Source organism: Saimiri boliviensis, chromosome 12 (genome assembly GCF_048565385.1).
Source record: "Saimiri boliviensis isolate mSaiBol1 chromosome 12, mSaiBol1.pri, whole genome shotgun sequence".
Classification (NCBI taxonomy): domain Eukaryota; kingdom Metazoa; phylum Chordata; class Mammalia; order Primates; family Cebidae; genus Saimiri; species Saimiri boliviensis.
In genome coordinates, this window is record NC_133460.1 from 19,450,045 (window position 1) to 19,468,033 (window position 17,989).

Here is a 17,989-nt window from a genome sequence, read left to right on the forward strand (position 1 = left end):
AGGCATTAGGTATTACCTGATATTATAATGTTAGGTAATATATCATATTATAGACAAGCAGTTTACTTGGCATATATGAAGAAGTGAGCTCGGTGCCTAACATGAGAGAAGCACTTAACAGCTATTAGCTGCTCTGATGGAAAGGTAGGGATCTCTTCCTTCATTGCCTCTTTACCTTTGCACATTGCTGTTCATTCTCCCCGGAGAACCCTCTTGAGTCTTATCTGCCTGTTAAACTCCCACTCATCTTCCCTAGATGTGAGCCACGATGCTGTCATTATCATTATTATTGCCTATTATGAACTGGTTCATTTTACAGATATGGAAACTGAGGCCTTAAAGGAAGGAGTAGCTTGTCCAGGAGCAGATAGGGGTCTCCATCAGAGACCAATCTAACAGGGCAGCATCTCCTGACAAACTCAGGACATTTTCATTGATTGAGTTGGAGAAACAGGGTCCTTCCTAGAGCTAGTTCTCACAAATCAAGAAATATACCAGAAGACTGTTCCTAGAATTACCCGTGCTTCTTCCCTCTCATCAAACCTTCACCTGGTTCAATTTATCACCTTAGCAGGGCTGATTGTTATGTGTCCTTAATAACATTACCACTTACTGAGTGCTTTCTTTAGGCCAGGCTCCGTGCTAAGAGGTCTGTGTGCACAATTCTCTCTAATCCTCATAGCATCCCTTTGAAGCAGGTACCATTTTTACTTCCATTTTATTAGTAAGGAATCCAAAGCTCATTGCGTTTACACAACTTGCCCAAAAGCACCAGCTAGAAAAGCACAGATCTAGAAGAGACACCTGGATCTGTCGGCCTCCAAAACACATGTCTCTGGTTTTAAGTATCCTCTCCTCTCTGGTAACTCATCTGCTCAGTGTTTGCTGGAGAGCCACCTGCATGTTCAGGACTTGTTCTTATAAAGCCCTGACCCCATCTGTCTTTATGACAAACTCCTAGAACTGAGAAAACACCACTGCATTCATCACTTGATATGAAACTTGACCCAAGATAGCACCATCAAGTGCTTTTAAGATACTTCATCTTACCAGCTGGGTCGTCTTTGGCAGGTGGCTTACCCTCTCTGAATACCAGTTTCCTCATTTGTAACATGAGGACCAGAAGCCTGTATTCCACCTGCACTGCCATCTTCTCATAGTTGTTTTTTTTTTAATCAACTCACTTTTTAAATAAACTGAACTTATTATATAACCAGGTCTTTATCACTGACTTACATGGAGAAATAACATTCCTCTAATACCATTTAAATGAAATGCATAATTTTTAAAGTAAATATGTGCATCAGTGAATCATGTAAAATCATCTCATCTATGCAGAGCCACCCAGCACATAACAGGTGCTGCTCAATATAGGACAGTCATTAGAAAATGAACTTTGGTACTGAGATATACACTTTGGAAACCATTGGGTCTGCTGGATGGCTTGGATGTGGTTTCATGATCGAGGCCTAGCAGTTGTCATGGTTACCCAGTGAAGCTGCCCATGGTCAAAAAGCCAGAATCAATTCTGCTGTCAAGAGGAGGTCAATTGGTTGGCAAGGCTGACTCCAGCCCTGCAGCCTGGATGCTGACTCACCGTTCTCCATTGTCCTGAGTCAGACTGCCCTGGGATGGCAGCCATCTTATCTCTTGCTGCTTACTCATCAGCAAGGAGGAGACTTGCTAGGTCTCAACTGTTCTGGCCTACACTGGAAACCCTGCTTTGTTAATTTCTGGGAGAAGCCAGGGAGGCTGCACCATGGATCCAGGGCCCAAGACCCCAAGGACAAATTCACAACTATGCTCCACCTTGGCAAATCTCAACAATCCATCACAGCACCACTAAGCCCAGGCATGGTGTTAGAATACTTTTCAACATGGCACCATGCAGCCATAACCAATAGACTGAAGAAGAAACATGATCCCCTATAAAGGATGATACAAAGAAACAGAAAATGCTGATTCTAGCTTTGAAAAGAATCCACTGAAGTGCTAAAATGTAGTTTAAAAAATGAAAGAAAGAAAAAGAAAAACACAGAAAAGAGGTCTTCACAAGAAAAATAATAGAGAGATGATAGTGAAGCTACAAAGAAAATTAAAGAGCTATCAAAATGGGGACTAAAATTTTAAAAGAACAAAGGCTATTTCAGAGGATGCAAGACACAACTGAGTCATCGTGCAATAGTGGCTTTTCAGGATTTGATTCTACAGATAATGACCAATGTTATTCTCCACCAAGCAGAGAAACAAAGTAGGGGGTAAGGGCTGAAATACAGCTGCAACTAGAGGTCTTAGGGCAGAGGCAATGAAGAATTTCCTGATAGGGTGACAGAGTCGTTCGTGCCTGGAATAAACCACGGGGAGAAGCTAGAATCTTTGCTGGGATTCCTTGAGAGCTTGACTCTCTCCTACTCATCTTTGCGTCTAGTGGAGGTTCCTGCCTCTAGAAGAGGTTCAGTAATTGTCTGCCAAACTGAACTGGCCAAATGTCAAAAAGTGACAATAGCTAATGTTTTCTGAGCACTTACTATGTGCCAGGAACTGTGCCAAGTATTGTGCTCATATTCTTTTATATAGTCTCATAATATCCTATGTGGGTATTATTTATTATTATGCCCATTTCACAGATGTAAGAACTGAGGCTCAGAGACATTAGCTCACTTGCTCACCATCACTCAGTTGGTAAATGGCTGGCTTGAGATTTGAACCTGAGCTGGCTGCCTCCAGAGACTGTACTCCTAACCACTATGCTCCCAACTAGGATAGGTTCTTAGGTACCCAAATATTTGGGTTAGAGTCAGCCTCCAAAAAAAATTAAAATAGTCCTTTGGGGAACCTGAAAGTCAGCCTCCCAAGGGGTTGTCTTTCTCACGGTGAGAGAATCCCTCTACCCAACCTCCACCCCACTAGTCTACAATCAGTTTTGTGCTTCTACTAACCAACTGCAGTAAGAAGGTTCCACATTCCCAGGTTTCTGCCTTGGGGCAAGAGTAACAACAGGAAACAAGGATGGCCACTGGCCAGCTAGCAGTGCCTGCAATTGGATACAGTGGGGCAGCAGGCCCGAGGAACCTTTTCCTGCTTCTCTCCTAGAGGACCACTCAACACAGAACTTCCTGGAGACCTCTCAGCACCTTCTTCAGAAGCTAAAAGACTGACCACTGAGTCTCGTCAGCATCATCTTTTTATTTATCTTTCTTCCATCCCAGAGCCCAGAGTGGGGCAGGTAACAGTGAGGGAGGTGATAGCCACCAGAGACAACACCCCATCACACAATTCGCTCTCTACCCCTCAGCTGATCTAAACAAGGGCATTGCTGACTTCTTACCTAGGAGGCTTAGAAATTGATCTTCCTAAAAATTCATCCTTGGAGCACCTCCCAGAAGCAGGTAAAATAACACCACTGCAATTGTCCACAATGCTAGGGGTTGGCATGACATGAGGGCTGACTCTCCTGATACAAAAGATGGCAACTTTGTCAAAGAGATATTTTTTTTCTTTTCTTTTCTGAGTTGGAGTCTCACTCTGTTGCCCAGGCTGGAGCACAGTGACACGATCTCGGCTCGCTGTGGCCTCCGCCTCCCTGGTTCAAGCAAAGAGAGAGATGCTTTTAAGTAAAAGGAAATGGTGACTGAAAGGGGTGAGTGGCTTCGTTTTTCCTAAGTTCACGAGAACACAATTTAGGATGCAGAGAAATAGGATTTGTAAATGGTAGTTCCAGGAATCTAATGAGCCCGAATAAGCAATTCTCATTCCTACTCTTAAGACCCTTGTGGATTGAGCAACCGTGCTCAGTTGTGACCAGCCCTTCTTCACATAACCACCATTGCAATCAAAAAGTTCTTCTTGACGTCTATTTCTAGCCTCCAACTTGAGCTCTTCTCCATCTTACAGATTCTCTTAGCTGCCTTTCGGAGGGAAGGAGAGAGAGTGAGAATACGACAGAAGTGGAAGAGAGGTGGGAAAGAGGGAAGAAAAGTGTTACCCTTAAAACCAGCATCTCTACTTTGGGGAGTTTATCCAAAAGAAAGGCACAAAAATGGTTCATGGACTCAATGCTAATAGTAACAAAAATAGTCATAATAAGGAATATCCAGCAATAGGTGAATATTTCGTGAATATCATTGATATATGGAAAAATCTATTATTTATTTCTAAGTGAAAAAAGTCAAGTTGTACAACATTATTGTATAATCTCATTTTGTGGTGATAATCATTATTACTAATTGTACCATTATTGTGGGCCTATAAGCATCCTGGAGATAGAAACACCAAATGGCCAACCAACATCTATCTGGTACCTATTGCAGTATAGCAAACCCCAAAATTTACAGGCTAGAAGCAACAATTTATGATTATTTGTCATGGTTCCTGGGCTGACTGGGCTCTGCCGGGCAGTTCTTGCTTCTGGTCTATCATGCCTTTGCAGCTGGTGAGCAGTGGGACTATAGTCACTTGGGGGCTTTATTGAGCTGTACATCCATGATGGCTCATTCCCATGGCTGACAGTGGATGCTGGATGTTGGCAATGAGCTTCACTGAGGCTTTCAACTAGAGACCCTACACATGGTCTAAGTGGCATGCACCTCACAGGAAGGCAACTGGGTTCCAAGAAGGAGCATCCCAAGAGCATGTGTTCAAAAGACTCACTTATGACCTAGCCTCAGAAGTAATGTACTATCAATTCTGCCATGTATTGGTCAAAAGTAAATTACCACACCAGCTCCAACTCAAGGCATGGAGACTACATAAAGGCATGTGTACCAGGAGGCATGGTACACGAGGGTCCACCTGTAAGGCTAGCTGCCACATTCTCTCTGGAAGATGGGGTTTTGACAGACTTCCCCTTTCTGATTTTTAATGTAGTCATTAAATGTATAAACTCTACTGAGTTTATACACGTAACAGCTTGGTTTAATGTCCTGGCTTACCACCTAGCTGTGTGATCTCAAACAAGTTACTTAACCTCTCTGAACCTCAGGGCTTTCAAATCATGTACCCACTACACAGGGTAGTTGTGAAGATTAAATGAGGTGTTGTGTGTAAGATGTTTAAAAGTGCTCTGAGCGGTGGATACACAATACAAGTACATAAATTCTATTTATTGTTATTATAAGACACTGACATAATGTTCAATTTTTGACAGGTGTATTACTTTTGTGCTTGAAGAAATAGTTTTTAAAGACAAGAAAAAGTCAATGTAGCAGAACTAAAAGATATAAACTCAGAACTCCCAGTCCAGCTGCTTCTTACAAGGAACCTGCTGAGACCCCTTAGTCATCACAGACACAGAAAATACCTCTAGAAGACCTTGAAGTATTTTCCCTTTGGGCCAGCAGACGATTCAGTGGTGTGGTCTGACAACAAAACCTGCGTTGTTCTCTCAGCCAATCCCCAAATCCTCTCAGGTTTGAGCACAGTAACCTGCAAAATACAGGAAATGATTTCCCCCAAGAATATAACCGAGAAGCTTTGCAGTCACAAAACATGGGCTTTTTATTATCCAGGAGCTTAAACCTGTCCAGCGACACCATTGACAGAAAGGATTTGCTTTTTAGAAGCACTGACATTTTGGTCGGGAAGTTCAGCAGGGCTTGTTTGGATGGGATTGGTTAGGTTTCCTCAACAATGGAATGCTTGGCTCAGTTTGAGAAACGGAATTTCAGGCAGTGAGTACTTGGGTTTCTTCACTTACTCACCTCTTATAAATACACACAGATGCTGTCAACACCACTCTTTCTCTTTGGGGAAAATGTACCACTGTGGAAATGAAAAAAATTTTTAATATGGAGAGTTATAGCAAATGTCAAGCTTTTAAGAGTTGAAGGCTCTACCTTTTCATTTCTTTTTCAGAAAATCAATACACAGGCACCACACCATTCCCCTCTGGGTCTCCTCAGCTCACACTTCTTTCTCCCACCCCAAGGATCTCCTACATGTTCTTGATGTTGCCTTGGGGGAAAATCTACCTGTACAAAAGAAATGGGAAACTCACTGTCTGCGGGTTACTTTCTCAAGAGAGGCAATCACTAGGAACTTCAGGAAATGTCAAATATGAATACCTAGCAATTTCACCTGGAGTTGATGACTTGCCTGACTTAAAGCATTAATTAGATGGGGCTGGAATACTTTTAAAGAGTTTCGATATGGAGAATTTTTAGCACCACTCTTCAAACAGGGTTCAGCTAGGGAGGAAGAAAAGGTGGGAGAGACACTCTCTATAGAATCGATATATATAGAGAGAGCACTTTTTCTGGGGACACCCCGCCATTTATACATTCTACCTCCTTGGGAAGCAGGAACATGAAAAGGAAAGTAGGCATTGTATAACGGTTGGGGGAAAAAAAGAGGCTGTGGCTGAACATGGTGGCTCATGCCTGTAATTCCAGCACTTTGGAAGGCTAAAGCTGGTGGATCACCTGAGGTTAGAAGTTCAAGACCAGCCTGGCCAACATGGTGAAACCCCGTCTCTACTAAAAATACAAAAATTAGCCAGGCATGGTGGCAGGTGCATGTAATTCCAGCTAGTTGGGAGGCTGGGTCAGGAGAATCGCTTGAACTCGAGAGGCAGATGTTGCGGTGAACCAAGGTCGCACCACTGCACTCCAGCCTGGGCAGCAACAAGAGCAAAACTCAGTCCAAAAAAAAAGGAGGTTGCAATAAATTATGGCACTTTTCTATGTCGGGGGCAACTTAAAGAACAGGAATCACATTCTTTATGTAGAGAACCCTTTTCTTTGAAAATAAAGCAGAATCTAATAAACCAGAAAGTCAGACACAACTGGGGTCACCATTTTCATTGTTCTCTCGCTCCCTTACTTGTTCTGTTTGTGACTTTGAGCAAATTATCTGAAAATGCAAGCCTCAGTTTCCTCATCTGTAAAATGGGAAATCAATCTCATGTCTCTCTGTCCCATGAACATAACAAGCTGATTCCCACCACAAGGCTGTTGTACCTGCCATTCCCACTGCCTAGAAACCTTTTCCCACAGATATTTGCATGACAGATCCCTAGATCCCTTCTTTCCTTTTCTTTTCTTCTTTTTTTTTTTTTTTTTTTTTGACAGAGTCTCACTTTGTAGCCTAGGCTAGAGTGCAGTGGTGTGATCTCAGCTCACTGCAACCTCCATCTCCCGAGTTCAAGCGATTCTCCTGCCTCAGCCTCCCAAGTAGCTGCCATTATAGGTGCCCACCATCATGTCCAGCTAATTTTTGTATTTTCAGTAAAATGGGGTTTTACCATGTTGGCCAGGCTGATCTGGAACTCCTGACCTCAGGTGATCCACCCGCCTCAGCCTCCCAAAGTGCTGGGATTACAGGAGTGAGCCACAGCACCTGGCCAATCTTCTCTTGATCCTTGATTGAACCGAAATGTCACTTTTAATCTCAAAGTTACTCCCCCATCAATTTGTCTCATTCCTTGGTGTTATTCTTCCTAGTATTACATCTGACATTCTCTTGTGCATTTGTGTGTGTGTTTATTTATTGTCTCTCTCCCTCATTATACTACCAACTCCATGGCAAAAGGGAATCTGTCCACTTTGTTAATCTCTGTATCTCCAATGCCTCATACAATGCCTGGCATAGTCAATGCCCAGTTAATATTTGCTGCATGAATGGACTCTCAGTCAATAGCTACCATGCATTAAGTGCTTCCCACTTGCTAGACACTGTTTTAACCACTTTGTTAAAATTATCTCACTTAATCCTCAAAACAAGCCTATTAGGTGGATAGTCTTATTAACCCCATGATGTGGTTTGACTGTGTCCCAAATCTCATCTTGAATTGTAGCTCCCATAATCCCATGTGTCATGGGAGGAACCCAGTGGGGAGTAGTTGAATCATGGGGCTATGTCTTTCCCATGCTGTTCTCATGATAGTGAATAAGTCTCATGAGATTTGATGGTTTTATAAAGGGGAGTTCCCCGGCGCAAGTTCTTGCCTGCCACCATGTGAGATGTGACTTTGCTCTTCATTTGCCTTCTACCATGACTGTAAGGCCTCCCCAGCCAGGTGGAACTGTGAGTCAATTAAACCCCTTTCCTCTGTAAATTACCCAGTCTCAAGAATGTCTTTGTTGGCAGTGTAAGAACAGATGACTACACCTCATTTTATAAAGAAGGGAATTGAGGCACAGAAATATTGAATAAATTTGTCCAAAGTCAAGGTGGTAATAACACCCAGGCAGCCCAGCCCCAGATCCCACACTCTTAGAAACTGGACTCCCATACCCTTGATTCAATAGAACTTTAAACCTCAACCTCTTTATACCTTGAGTTCCATGAAGGTCTGGCTACATAGGATTAGGTCAGAGGGAGGGATTGGATGCCAAGCCTTTCATCAGGACCCTTCTCCAAAGCCTTTGTCCTTCTGTATCTATTCACCAGCAGCTCTTGTATACTGTATTCTTATGTATCTCTTTAATGCTTGGCCATTTATATGATGTTTCTCCACTCTCTGAGTAGACACTTGTATATCCACCAGAGTACCCAATATATATCCACCTTAGGCCTATGCGCAGGCATTTGCCCACAGAAAGTAGATGCTAAATACTTTTTGGAAAAATTTCTGGATGAATAAAACATTTTGAAATGTTTTTCAACAGAACACAGCAAGGCTGTTCAATAAAAGAAAGCTATAAAATGCAAGAATGCTTACAAAGCAAGCAGAACTCAATATAAATATTCTTTGTTTTAATAAACCCAACTCTTCAGACTTCTCCCCCCCCATAACCTTTACACATGCTGTTTCCTTTGCTTGAAACACTTTTTCCTTCCAACCTTTCTGCCTTTTAACCTCTTCCTGGTCCTCCAAATCTCAGTAAAGATTTTTCTGATTCCTACTCCAAAACATTCTGTCATAGCATTCACTACATCTTGCAGTTAATGCATTTTTTTCTGTGGTTCTTCAGCTGATCTTTTTCTTGCCTAACAGAATCTAAGCTCCATGCAGGCTAAACAGACCATGTCTATTTTGTTCATCGTCCCCACCCAGGGCACAGCTCAGAATAGGTAGATAAACTGTGTTGAATGCATGAATACAGATTTGAAATATCAGCTTTACAAATATAAAGACCTTTGCTTTAGTGGGTCTCTTTGCTTAAGTAGTGACTTAAGTAGGACATACTCATGATTTTTCTCTACATTCTGTGCAGTATAGCATACCTGCATGGTACTCACACCCCACTGGAAGTAAGTACCAATATTGCAGATTGGTTTTGAGGATGGATGTTGGTCCTGGGTTTAAATCCTGGCTAATTAATGTATTCAGTATCTTAACTCTCCACCCCTTCAAAATGCTATTTCAAAGTGCTTTGGACAAAAATAAGGACAGCAAATACTTAAAAAAAAAAAAACTGGTAATACTGAGAAAATACAGAGCAACTGGAATTCTCACATTCTGCTGTTGGGAATCTAAATTAATAAAACCATTTTACAAAGCAATCAGCAGTATCTGTTAAAATGAAAGATGCACATACTCTAAAACATAATACACTTCCATATGTACATTAGCCCAGAGAAACTTTTATATATAAGTACTTCTCATGGAGACTCATGTCACGATATTAACTACAGTGGTTCATAACAGCAAAATCCTAGAACCAATTTAAATGAATGGACATATTTAATATAATAAATTATAAATAAATAAATAAATCAGTAAGTTCCTATAGCATAATGCTATGTAGTCATTCAAATGAGTGAACCTAGATCTTCATGTAGCAACAAAAATGGGTCTCAAAAATATAATGTTGAATGACAAAAGCAGTGTATAGATTGGCAAGTTCATTATATAAAAGAAAGCAAAAGGCTGGGCACAGTGATGTGTATCTGTAGTCCCAGCTACATAGGAGGCTAAGATTTGAGGATCACTTGAGCCCTGGAGTTGAAAACTGTAAAGCACGATGATCGCACCTGTGAATAGCCACTGCTCTTCAGCTTGGGCAACATAGCAAGATTCTGTCTCTGAAAAGAAAGAAAGAGTATGCAGATATGGCACTGGACACTTCACACTGCCTGCAGCATGGTGGTTGCCTCTAAAGAAAGAAGATGGAAAAGAATGGGAACAGAGCTTCTTCAGAGGATACTTCGACTGTATTTACAATGTCACTTCTTAAAGAGAGCTGAAGCAAATATGGCAAAATGTTAAAATTTGTTAAATCTGAGTGATGAGTACACCACATTTTGAAGTTGTGTTTATTATAAGACACTTTTACATGTGAACTATTGTATAATATTTTAAAAGGTTACCAAGAAAGGGAGAAAGAGAGACTGAGAGGGACAGAGAGAGATTGAAAGAGAGATCTGGTTCTAGATCTGCCATTGGACCTCAGACAAGGAATATAAGCTTTCTGAGAATTTGCCTTGCAAAATAGCATTATTGGTGTTCAAATTTCAGGGTTGAATGTGAGAATGAATGAAAATAAATGCGCAGAATGAATTCTAGATATTATCTGTTGGAACATCATTTTTGAGTGAGTCCCTAATGACTTTCTAAATATGCTTAATTCAGGAAGACTTTTTTTTTTCAATTTGATCAGAAATTATATAGAGGTATTTTCAAAACAAATCTGACCCCATGAAAAATAATACATTACTGCCGTTTATGCAAAAACCATGTATTAGGTTGGTGGATCAACCTAATACATGCACATTACATAGACAAATATAAGCATAGATTTTTTTTTATTAACTGTGATTTCCCTGAGGGAGGGGAACTTTGATGACTGGAGAACAGGAATCAAAGGAAAATGTGCTTTGCCCTGCTATTATTTTTAATTATGTACCATGTATGTAGATTCCCTATTCCAAAAATAAATGTAATTTATTTTTAAATTAATCTGAAGGTCATGATCATCTCTGCACTTCCAATTTTAAATCTCCTTAAAAAGGAAAGATCCTAAAATCCAAGCTCTGAAGAGGTTCTTAAGAGGTTATGCAGTCCAGTCTCTTTTCTAAGCACATATAGCAGGAAATGCTACCTCAGCCCTATATTCTTCATGCCATTGAACAAGTGAAAGAGCATAAGATTTGGGATCAGGGGATCAAGGTGTGGTTCCTGTCATCGTGAATTATTAACTGTGTGGCTCTAAGCAAGTTGCTTAAGTTCTCAGAGCCCAGGTTTCATTCCTAAGATGAGAAGAATGGCGGCACCACCTCTCAGGGCTGTGTGAGGCCCTCAGAGCCCAGGTTTCATTTCTAGGATGAGGGGAATGGCGGCGCCACCTCTCAGGGCTGTGTGAGGCTCTCAGAGCCCAGGTTTCATTTCTAGGATGAGGAGAATGGCGGCGCCACCTCTGATGGTCGTGTTAGAATGTAAGCATAACTTTGAAATCGTATTCACATGTTCGTATGAGGTGCTCTTTGTAATGCCAAGGTTGTCCCTCAAAAGCTTTGATTCAATCATTTTGACTTCCATGGGAGTGCACAATAACCATATGCTTAGGGCCCCCATTAGAGCCAACAAAGTCATCTTTGCTTCAGAGGTAAACCAGTTTTTCTTCTCTCCACAGCAAATATCTTGACCGTGATCATCCTCTCCCAGCTGGTGGCAAGAAGGCAGAAGTCCTCCTACAACTATCTCTTGGCACTCGCTGCTGCAGACATCTTGGTCCTCTTTTTCATCGTGTTTGTGGACTTCCTGTTGGAAGATTTCATCCTGAACATGCAGATGCCTCAGATCCCCGACAAGATCATAGAAGTGCTGGAATTCTCATCCATCCACACCTCCATATGGATTACTGTTCCATTAACCATTGACAGGTATATCGCCGTCTGCCACCCGCTCAAGTACCACACGGTCTCATACCCAGCCCGCACCCGGAAGGTCATTGTAAGTGTTTATATCACCTGTTTTCTGACCAGTATCCCTTACTACTGGTGGCCCAACATCTGGACTGAAGACTACATCAGCACCTCTGTGCATCACGTCCTCATCTGGATCCACTGCTTCACCGTCTACCTGGTGCCCTGCTCCATCTTCTTCATCTTGAACTCAATCATTGTGTACAAGCTCAGGAGGAAGAGCAATTTTCGTCTCCGTGGCTACTCCACAGGGAAGACCACTGCCATCTTGTTCACCATTACCTCCATCTTTGCCACACTTTGGGCCCCTCGCATCATCATGATTCTTTACCACCTCTATGGGGCGCCCATCCAGAACCGCTGGCTGGTGCACATCATGTCCGACATTGCCAACATGCTAGCCCTTCTGAACACAGCCATCAACTTCTTCCTCTACTGCTTCATCAGCAAGCGGTTCCGCACCATGGCGGCCGCCACGCTCAAGGCCTTCTTCAAGTGCCAGAAACAACCTGTACAGTTCTACACCAATCACAACTTTTCCATAACAAGTAGCCCCTGGATCTCGCCGGCAAACTCACACTGTATCAAGATGCTGGTGTACCAGTATGACAAAAATGGAAAACCTATAAAAGTATCCCCGTGATCTTATAGGTGTGGCACCTACTGCCTCTGTCTAATCCATTTCCAGATGGGAGGATGTCCCATCCTACGGCTGAGCAGCTCTCCTTAAGAGTGCTAATCTGATTTCCTGTCTCCTGCAGACTGAGCAATCCTCAGACTGGTAGATGAGAAGAGATCGGAGAGAAGAAAGGAGAGCATGAAGCTTGTTTTTATTTCTGCATTTATTTCCATATTGAAAGCAAAAGCTCCTGCCAGTTTGAAGACACCATTGGAGGTTGTGTCATCATCCTGTGACCAGTTAGGACACAAAGTAGAGAAATAGTCTGTGATTTTGCTCCGGTACCATCCACAGTCACTGGGAGCCATTCATTTATGTGACTTACCAAGCTCCAGTAGCACGTAGCTGAGCCTGCACTCTTCTTCCGAGAGCTGAGGTCATTCATCACTTCCCTGTGCTGTTCCCAGGAGCTAACAATACTAACTGTTTCGGGATTTTTTTTCAAGGTGCCCTTTGTCCTAGAGAGGGTTGTGGTCTTGAAGTGGCCCTGGCACTCCTAGCTTCAGAATGACACTGTGGGAATAGAAGAGTATTGGATCCCATCCAAACTCTGGCCAGAGCTTCTTCAGAAAATCTCCAAACCCACAGAGCTGTGACCTCAAACCTGGGGGTCTAAGAGGCAGTTTTCTATTTATCATTATGTATAGATTTTCTCTATCTCCTCCAAAACAATGACCCTGCCTGGTGCGCAGGGGGAAAGGAGGAATTCTTGAGCCCAGAAAAACAAAAAAATAAGCCCACACTTGCCATTGTTTCAACCCATCCCTGTGTCAGCTGCATATGATCTCGTTACTCAGAATTGCTTCTTGTTATGGTATTTCTCAAGCTTCCTAGAGAAGCCTTTTTATGTGTCGAGTTGCCAACCCTGCCTCCTTGCTTGCTGAGGCCCTCACCAAATTGTTTTATTTGAAGTGACTTCCGAACTGAATTCAATATTCAAGGGTCAGGAACTGCATCTCTGCGGGTATGAGAGGAGATGTTCTCAGCTCTGCCTCAGAGCCCAGCTGGCATTGCCATTTTGCCACAAACACAGACACAAAAGGTGCCCATGCTGACGCCTCGTCTGCCCTTTGACGCACATGGCTCAAAAGGGTGGTGCCAGTTCTTGGTAAAGCTATTTAACCCAGATCCTTTGCAAAATGATAAAATAAAACTGTTTATTTATTCTACCATTGCCTGTCCAAGGTAAAAACATTTCTAGGGGGGGCTTCCCTGGAAATTGCTACTTATGTGTGCAACACACACACACACACACACACACACACACACACACGATTATCTTCTATGTTCCTCTTATTTCGCTTTTTTTTACTTCTGTCTCAGATTCCCAGTATTAGAATTCATCCCTGTTGTAGAAGAAGTCTGCCAAAATGATTTGAAATTGCATATTTTTGGTGGCCAAACAAAAAGCAGATGGTCCACCTGGAATACTTAGTTCCTCAGGCTGGACTTTTACTGCGTTTTGTCCCTAGATTGGAAGACACGTCTATCTTTTTTAAGGGAATTTGCAATAAACGAATGGGGTAAGAAAAGGCCCCAGGGCAACACAAACCCTAAACTTTGGCCAGTGTTCTCAATACTAACTCAATATAATCTTAGGTCCTATTAGTCCTGACGATCCTAATTCTTACCCCCTTTCAAGTATTGCAATAGAATCTCATCAGCCAAGGATTACATTCTAAAGTCAATGCAAAAGATAAAATATTAAAGAGCCAAAATTACCTTTGCAAAAGATCCTCCAAAAAGAGACATGTTGGAGATTATATTCCATTGCTTTCAAAACCTAACACAGCTAAGTTTTTCTCCAGCATTGGAACAGGTTGCTGTTTCTCTGTTTGATGATAAGGCAGAATTGGTTCTCATTTAGGGACCATATTGTGTGATTCTAATGTATCTGAGAACATTAGGACCACCCTGGTGCATCAAGATGCTTCCACTGAAAGTAGTTCATGGAAGTTGTCTCACTGAAGGACAGATCTCCATCTCCCATGCTCCCCTGAGCGTATGCTTATTGAGTGGAATGGTAAGCAGATTCCCTCACGTCCCTTAAATTGTATTTCTCTCTGTCTCTTTTTTGCCAAGCACGTACAATTGAACATGTGTTCATTAAATCTGTGTATGATGCAATTCCACCACACCTCCTTATGAATGGACATTGACCAAAGGCTACCTATACTGAATATATATATATATATATTTATTTATTTATTTATTTGTTTGTTTGTTTGTTTGTTTGTTTTTTAAACACATAGCTCTGAAAAATGCTAGTTTGAGCTATACAGGAATGGGTCAAAGTGCAATATCTACAAAGGTTAAGCAATTCCTTTTTGAGAATGTATATAAAATGGAAAGGATGTATGTGACTCTCCATGCTCTCTGCTCCATGTATTTAATTGTCTGTAAAAATTGTCGATGTTTAAAAACTGGGTGTGCATTGGGAACATTTTCCTCAGACACTTTAATTTATGACTTCTCTTGGTGATAGAGTCTCTACCATGTAATATTGTGATCTCTTTTCCTCTGAATATATTTTATATTTTGCTAAATGATATTTAAAAGAGGTCCATTTCTCAAAGGTACTCTAGTGAATTGCTGTCTTCTGATTAAAATGCAAATGAATGCCCATTGGGTTAGGTTGACACGTATCTCTTAAAATTTATTTCAGATTATCTAAGGACTTTTAATTTATTATTATTTATAGTAATAATTATGGACATCATAAAAAAGGTTTTTTTGAACTCTAAAACTTAAAAAATGTGTAAGCCTTTTCTTTCAGGCCAGTTTTGAAAATAAAGCCTTGAATTTTGAAGCCTGTCATGTAAGCAGCTGCTGCTGGTGGTACTGAAGCAATTGCCTTATTTCGGGTTTTTGTGGTGCCTCTTTCAAAGACAGTTAACTAGTTTCTCTCTTGGTGTATGATTTGTGTCGTTGGTTGGACATTGCAATGATGATACACACCATCATGCTGTGTCATTTTATTGAACAACTTGAAGGCTGAAATGTCTTGTGGGGAAGGAAATGAGGGGAATGACAGACAAACCGTAAAAGACAGACCAGAGGGGGCATGAACTTGTGTGTTGCAAACACCCTGCTATTGGAAAAGATCACTTTGCACAGTTGGTACCTCCTGATTCAACATGGGGAGCCTACCCGAAGTGAATAAAAGACTCTAATGTTGGCTTTTCCAGTTCAAAGAATGGAATAGAAGGTTACCATAGAAAAAAAGCAAATGTTGATATTTTCTTAATTAGATTATATATTGTGTTTGGACTTGTTTGTATCATAATAAATTCTCATATGGTGCACACTTGGTGTTTGGTATTTGCATCTATGTTCAAGCAATTGCAGTATGCTGTTTTTATTACTATTATTTTTAATTGATAAATCATAATTGTATACATTTATGGGATACAATGTGATGTTTTGATATATGTATAAAATGTGGAATAATTAAATCAAGCTAAGTTAACACATCTATCACTTCACTTATCATTTTTTTGTGGTGAGAAATTTGAAATTTATTATCTTAGTTATTTTGAAATATACATTGTTATTGACTCCAGTCACCCTGCTATGCAATAGATCTCAAAATTTATTTATTTCATCTAACACACTGTGTGCCCTTTGACAAACATCTCCCCATTCCCTGCTTCTCACCTACTTCCAGCCTCTGGTAACTATCATTTTACTCTCTACTTCCATTTCAGTAAGCATGACATCCTCCAAATAGTAGAATGCTGGTTAAAACCTTTAACATTTACATAGACATCTTTCTTATACATCATGCTGGGTGCTAGAATAAAACCAGAGCTCTGCCTGCCTTCTGGTTAGCAGATATAGCTCAGAATTTGAGACCACTGAACTCTGCTCCCTATACTCCTAAATTAGGTAGTTTACTGGGTATAAATCTGAATTCTCTTCTCATCACATCCTCTTTACATCTTCGAGACAGTGATGGATGCACTAATAATCATAACTGGAAATCAAGCATCATGTATAAGAGCTTGGGCTTTGGTGTCAGACAGTTATGAGTCCATGCCCCAGCTCCACCATTTACTATATGTATAGCCTTAAGCAAGTCCTTAGAGATTTCTGAAGGACTCCCCTCATCTAGAAAATGGTGCACAATGTAAATGTTTCTATTGTCTTCAAGGTATGTGAAAACTCTTACAGGAACCCAAAATTTGGCATCAGTTATTGCAAGCCATAACTTTCTGGCTGTGTGACCTTCAGCAATGTTCTCAATCTCTCTCTGAGTCTCAATTTTCTCTCCACAAAATTGAGCTAATTATAATTCCAATAGGTACCTTATAAAGTGATTATTAGTAGCAGAGCTTTAAAAATACTTCCAGTTGTACATCATTTTAAAGGTGAGGAAGTTAGGCCCAAAGAGATCAATGAGGTGAATGATTTGGTCCTGAATGGAACCTAGGTTACTCAGCACTCTATCCCTTTCACTTCACCTCCTTATCTTCTTTGCAAAATTCTAAGTCATCCCCACAAAACATCACATTGTTTCTATGCCCATCTTAGAGTTGGGTGTATTGCATAGTTTTGAAACTCTTCAAACCCAGATCATCCAAGCATAAGATATATTATAACAGCCTCATAATTAAAACTCTCAGCTTGACCTTTCCTTCTGAGTGGAACTTTTTTTTAATTGACTCTATGTGGAATCCTAACCATAGCTCTCAAACTTGCTATGCATTTTCCCACACAAACCACCATCAATTCTGACAGCCACCCACAAACTATTGTCACAATCCATCTTTGCATCAATGTGGAGAATAAAAGTGACTTAAGAGTTGAGGGGGAAGTACAGAAAAGCACAGAATTTGCTGAAAGGGTGGCAAACAGAAGCTGTTAAGCATGGCCACAGCAGCCTCATTAATTTTGTTCACCAATTCGATGAGACAGGATAAAGGAGAGTTGAAGGAAGTTGAACTGTTAAATAATAATCCTTTTATTAGTGCACTCAGCTAAATTTGAGAGTCCGGCCTCTTTGGAGCATGTACAATTAATCCCAAGTACTTGCCAGACACAACAAGGGGGATAAGAGGCTCGTGTCTACTGGGATAAATAGATACTGTGAATTTCCTGGGTTTATTGGTAGAATGTGTTACTGTCATGCCACAAAAAAAAAAAAAAAGGAAAAGCAGGGTGGGGTAAATGTTCTGATTTAAAATGAGTAAATAGGGCCACAGGGAAGAGAGTCGTCTTCTCATCCACTCTGCATGAGGAGTTGCTATGTCTTTGGAGCTTTGTTACTGAGATAATGGCAGTAACGTGACATTTCTCTCCACTGGAGATGGAACAAGAGGATGTGAGACTTCAACTGCAGTGTGAGAGTTCCAGATTAAACCCAAAGAAGAAATCATTATAGGAATGTCTATTAACACCGCAAATGGTTTTTAGTGGGAGTTCTTAGAATCTGCTTTTCTGGATATATTTCAAAATGAGTTGTCTATCAGAGTCTTATAGGGAACAAAATCTCAGTGAGATGGT

General features: G+C 41.0%; 1 protein-coding gene across 2 annotated transcripts in view; it reads left to right on the forward strand.

Annotated features, from left to right (window-relative positions):
- Positions 1 to 15,957, forward strand: part of GPR139 (G protein-coupled receptor 139) — a 45,214-nt gene extending 29,257 nt beyond the window's left edge. Inside the window, exon 2 of one of the 2 annotated variants that reach the window (XM_003930145.3) lies at positions 11,514 to 15,957. In XM_003930145.3, the coding sequence (XP_003930194.1) occupies positions 11,514 to 12,448 (935 nt within the window). In that variant the 3' untranslated portion in view covers positions 12,449 to 15,957. The remainder of the gene's footprint in view (positions 1 to 11,513) is intronic. The other variant, XM_039478342.2, reaches the window with a different exon arrangement.
- Positions 15,958 to 17,989: the final 2,032 nt, after the last annotated feature.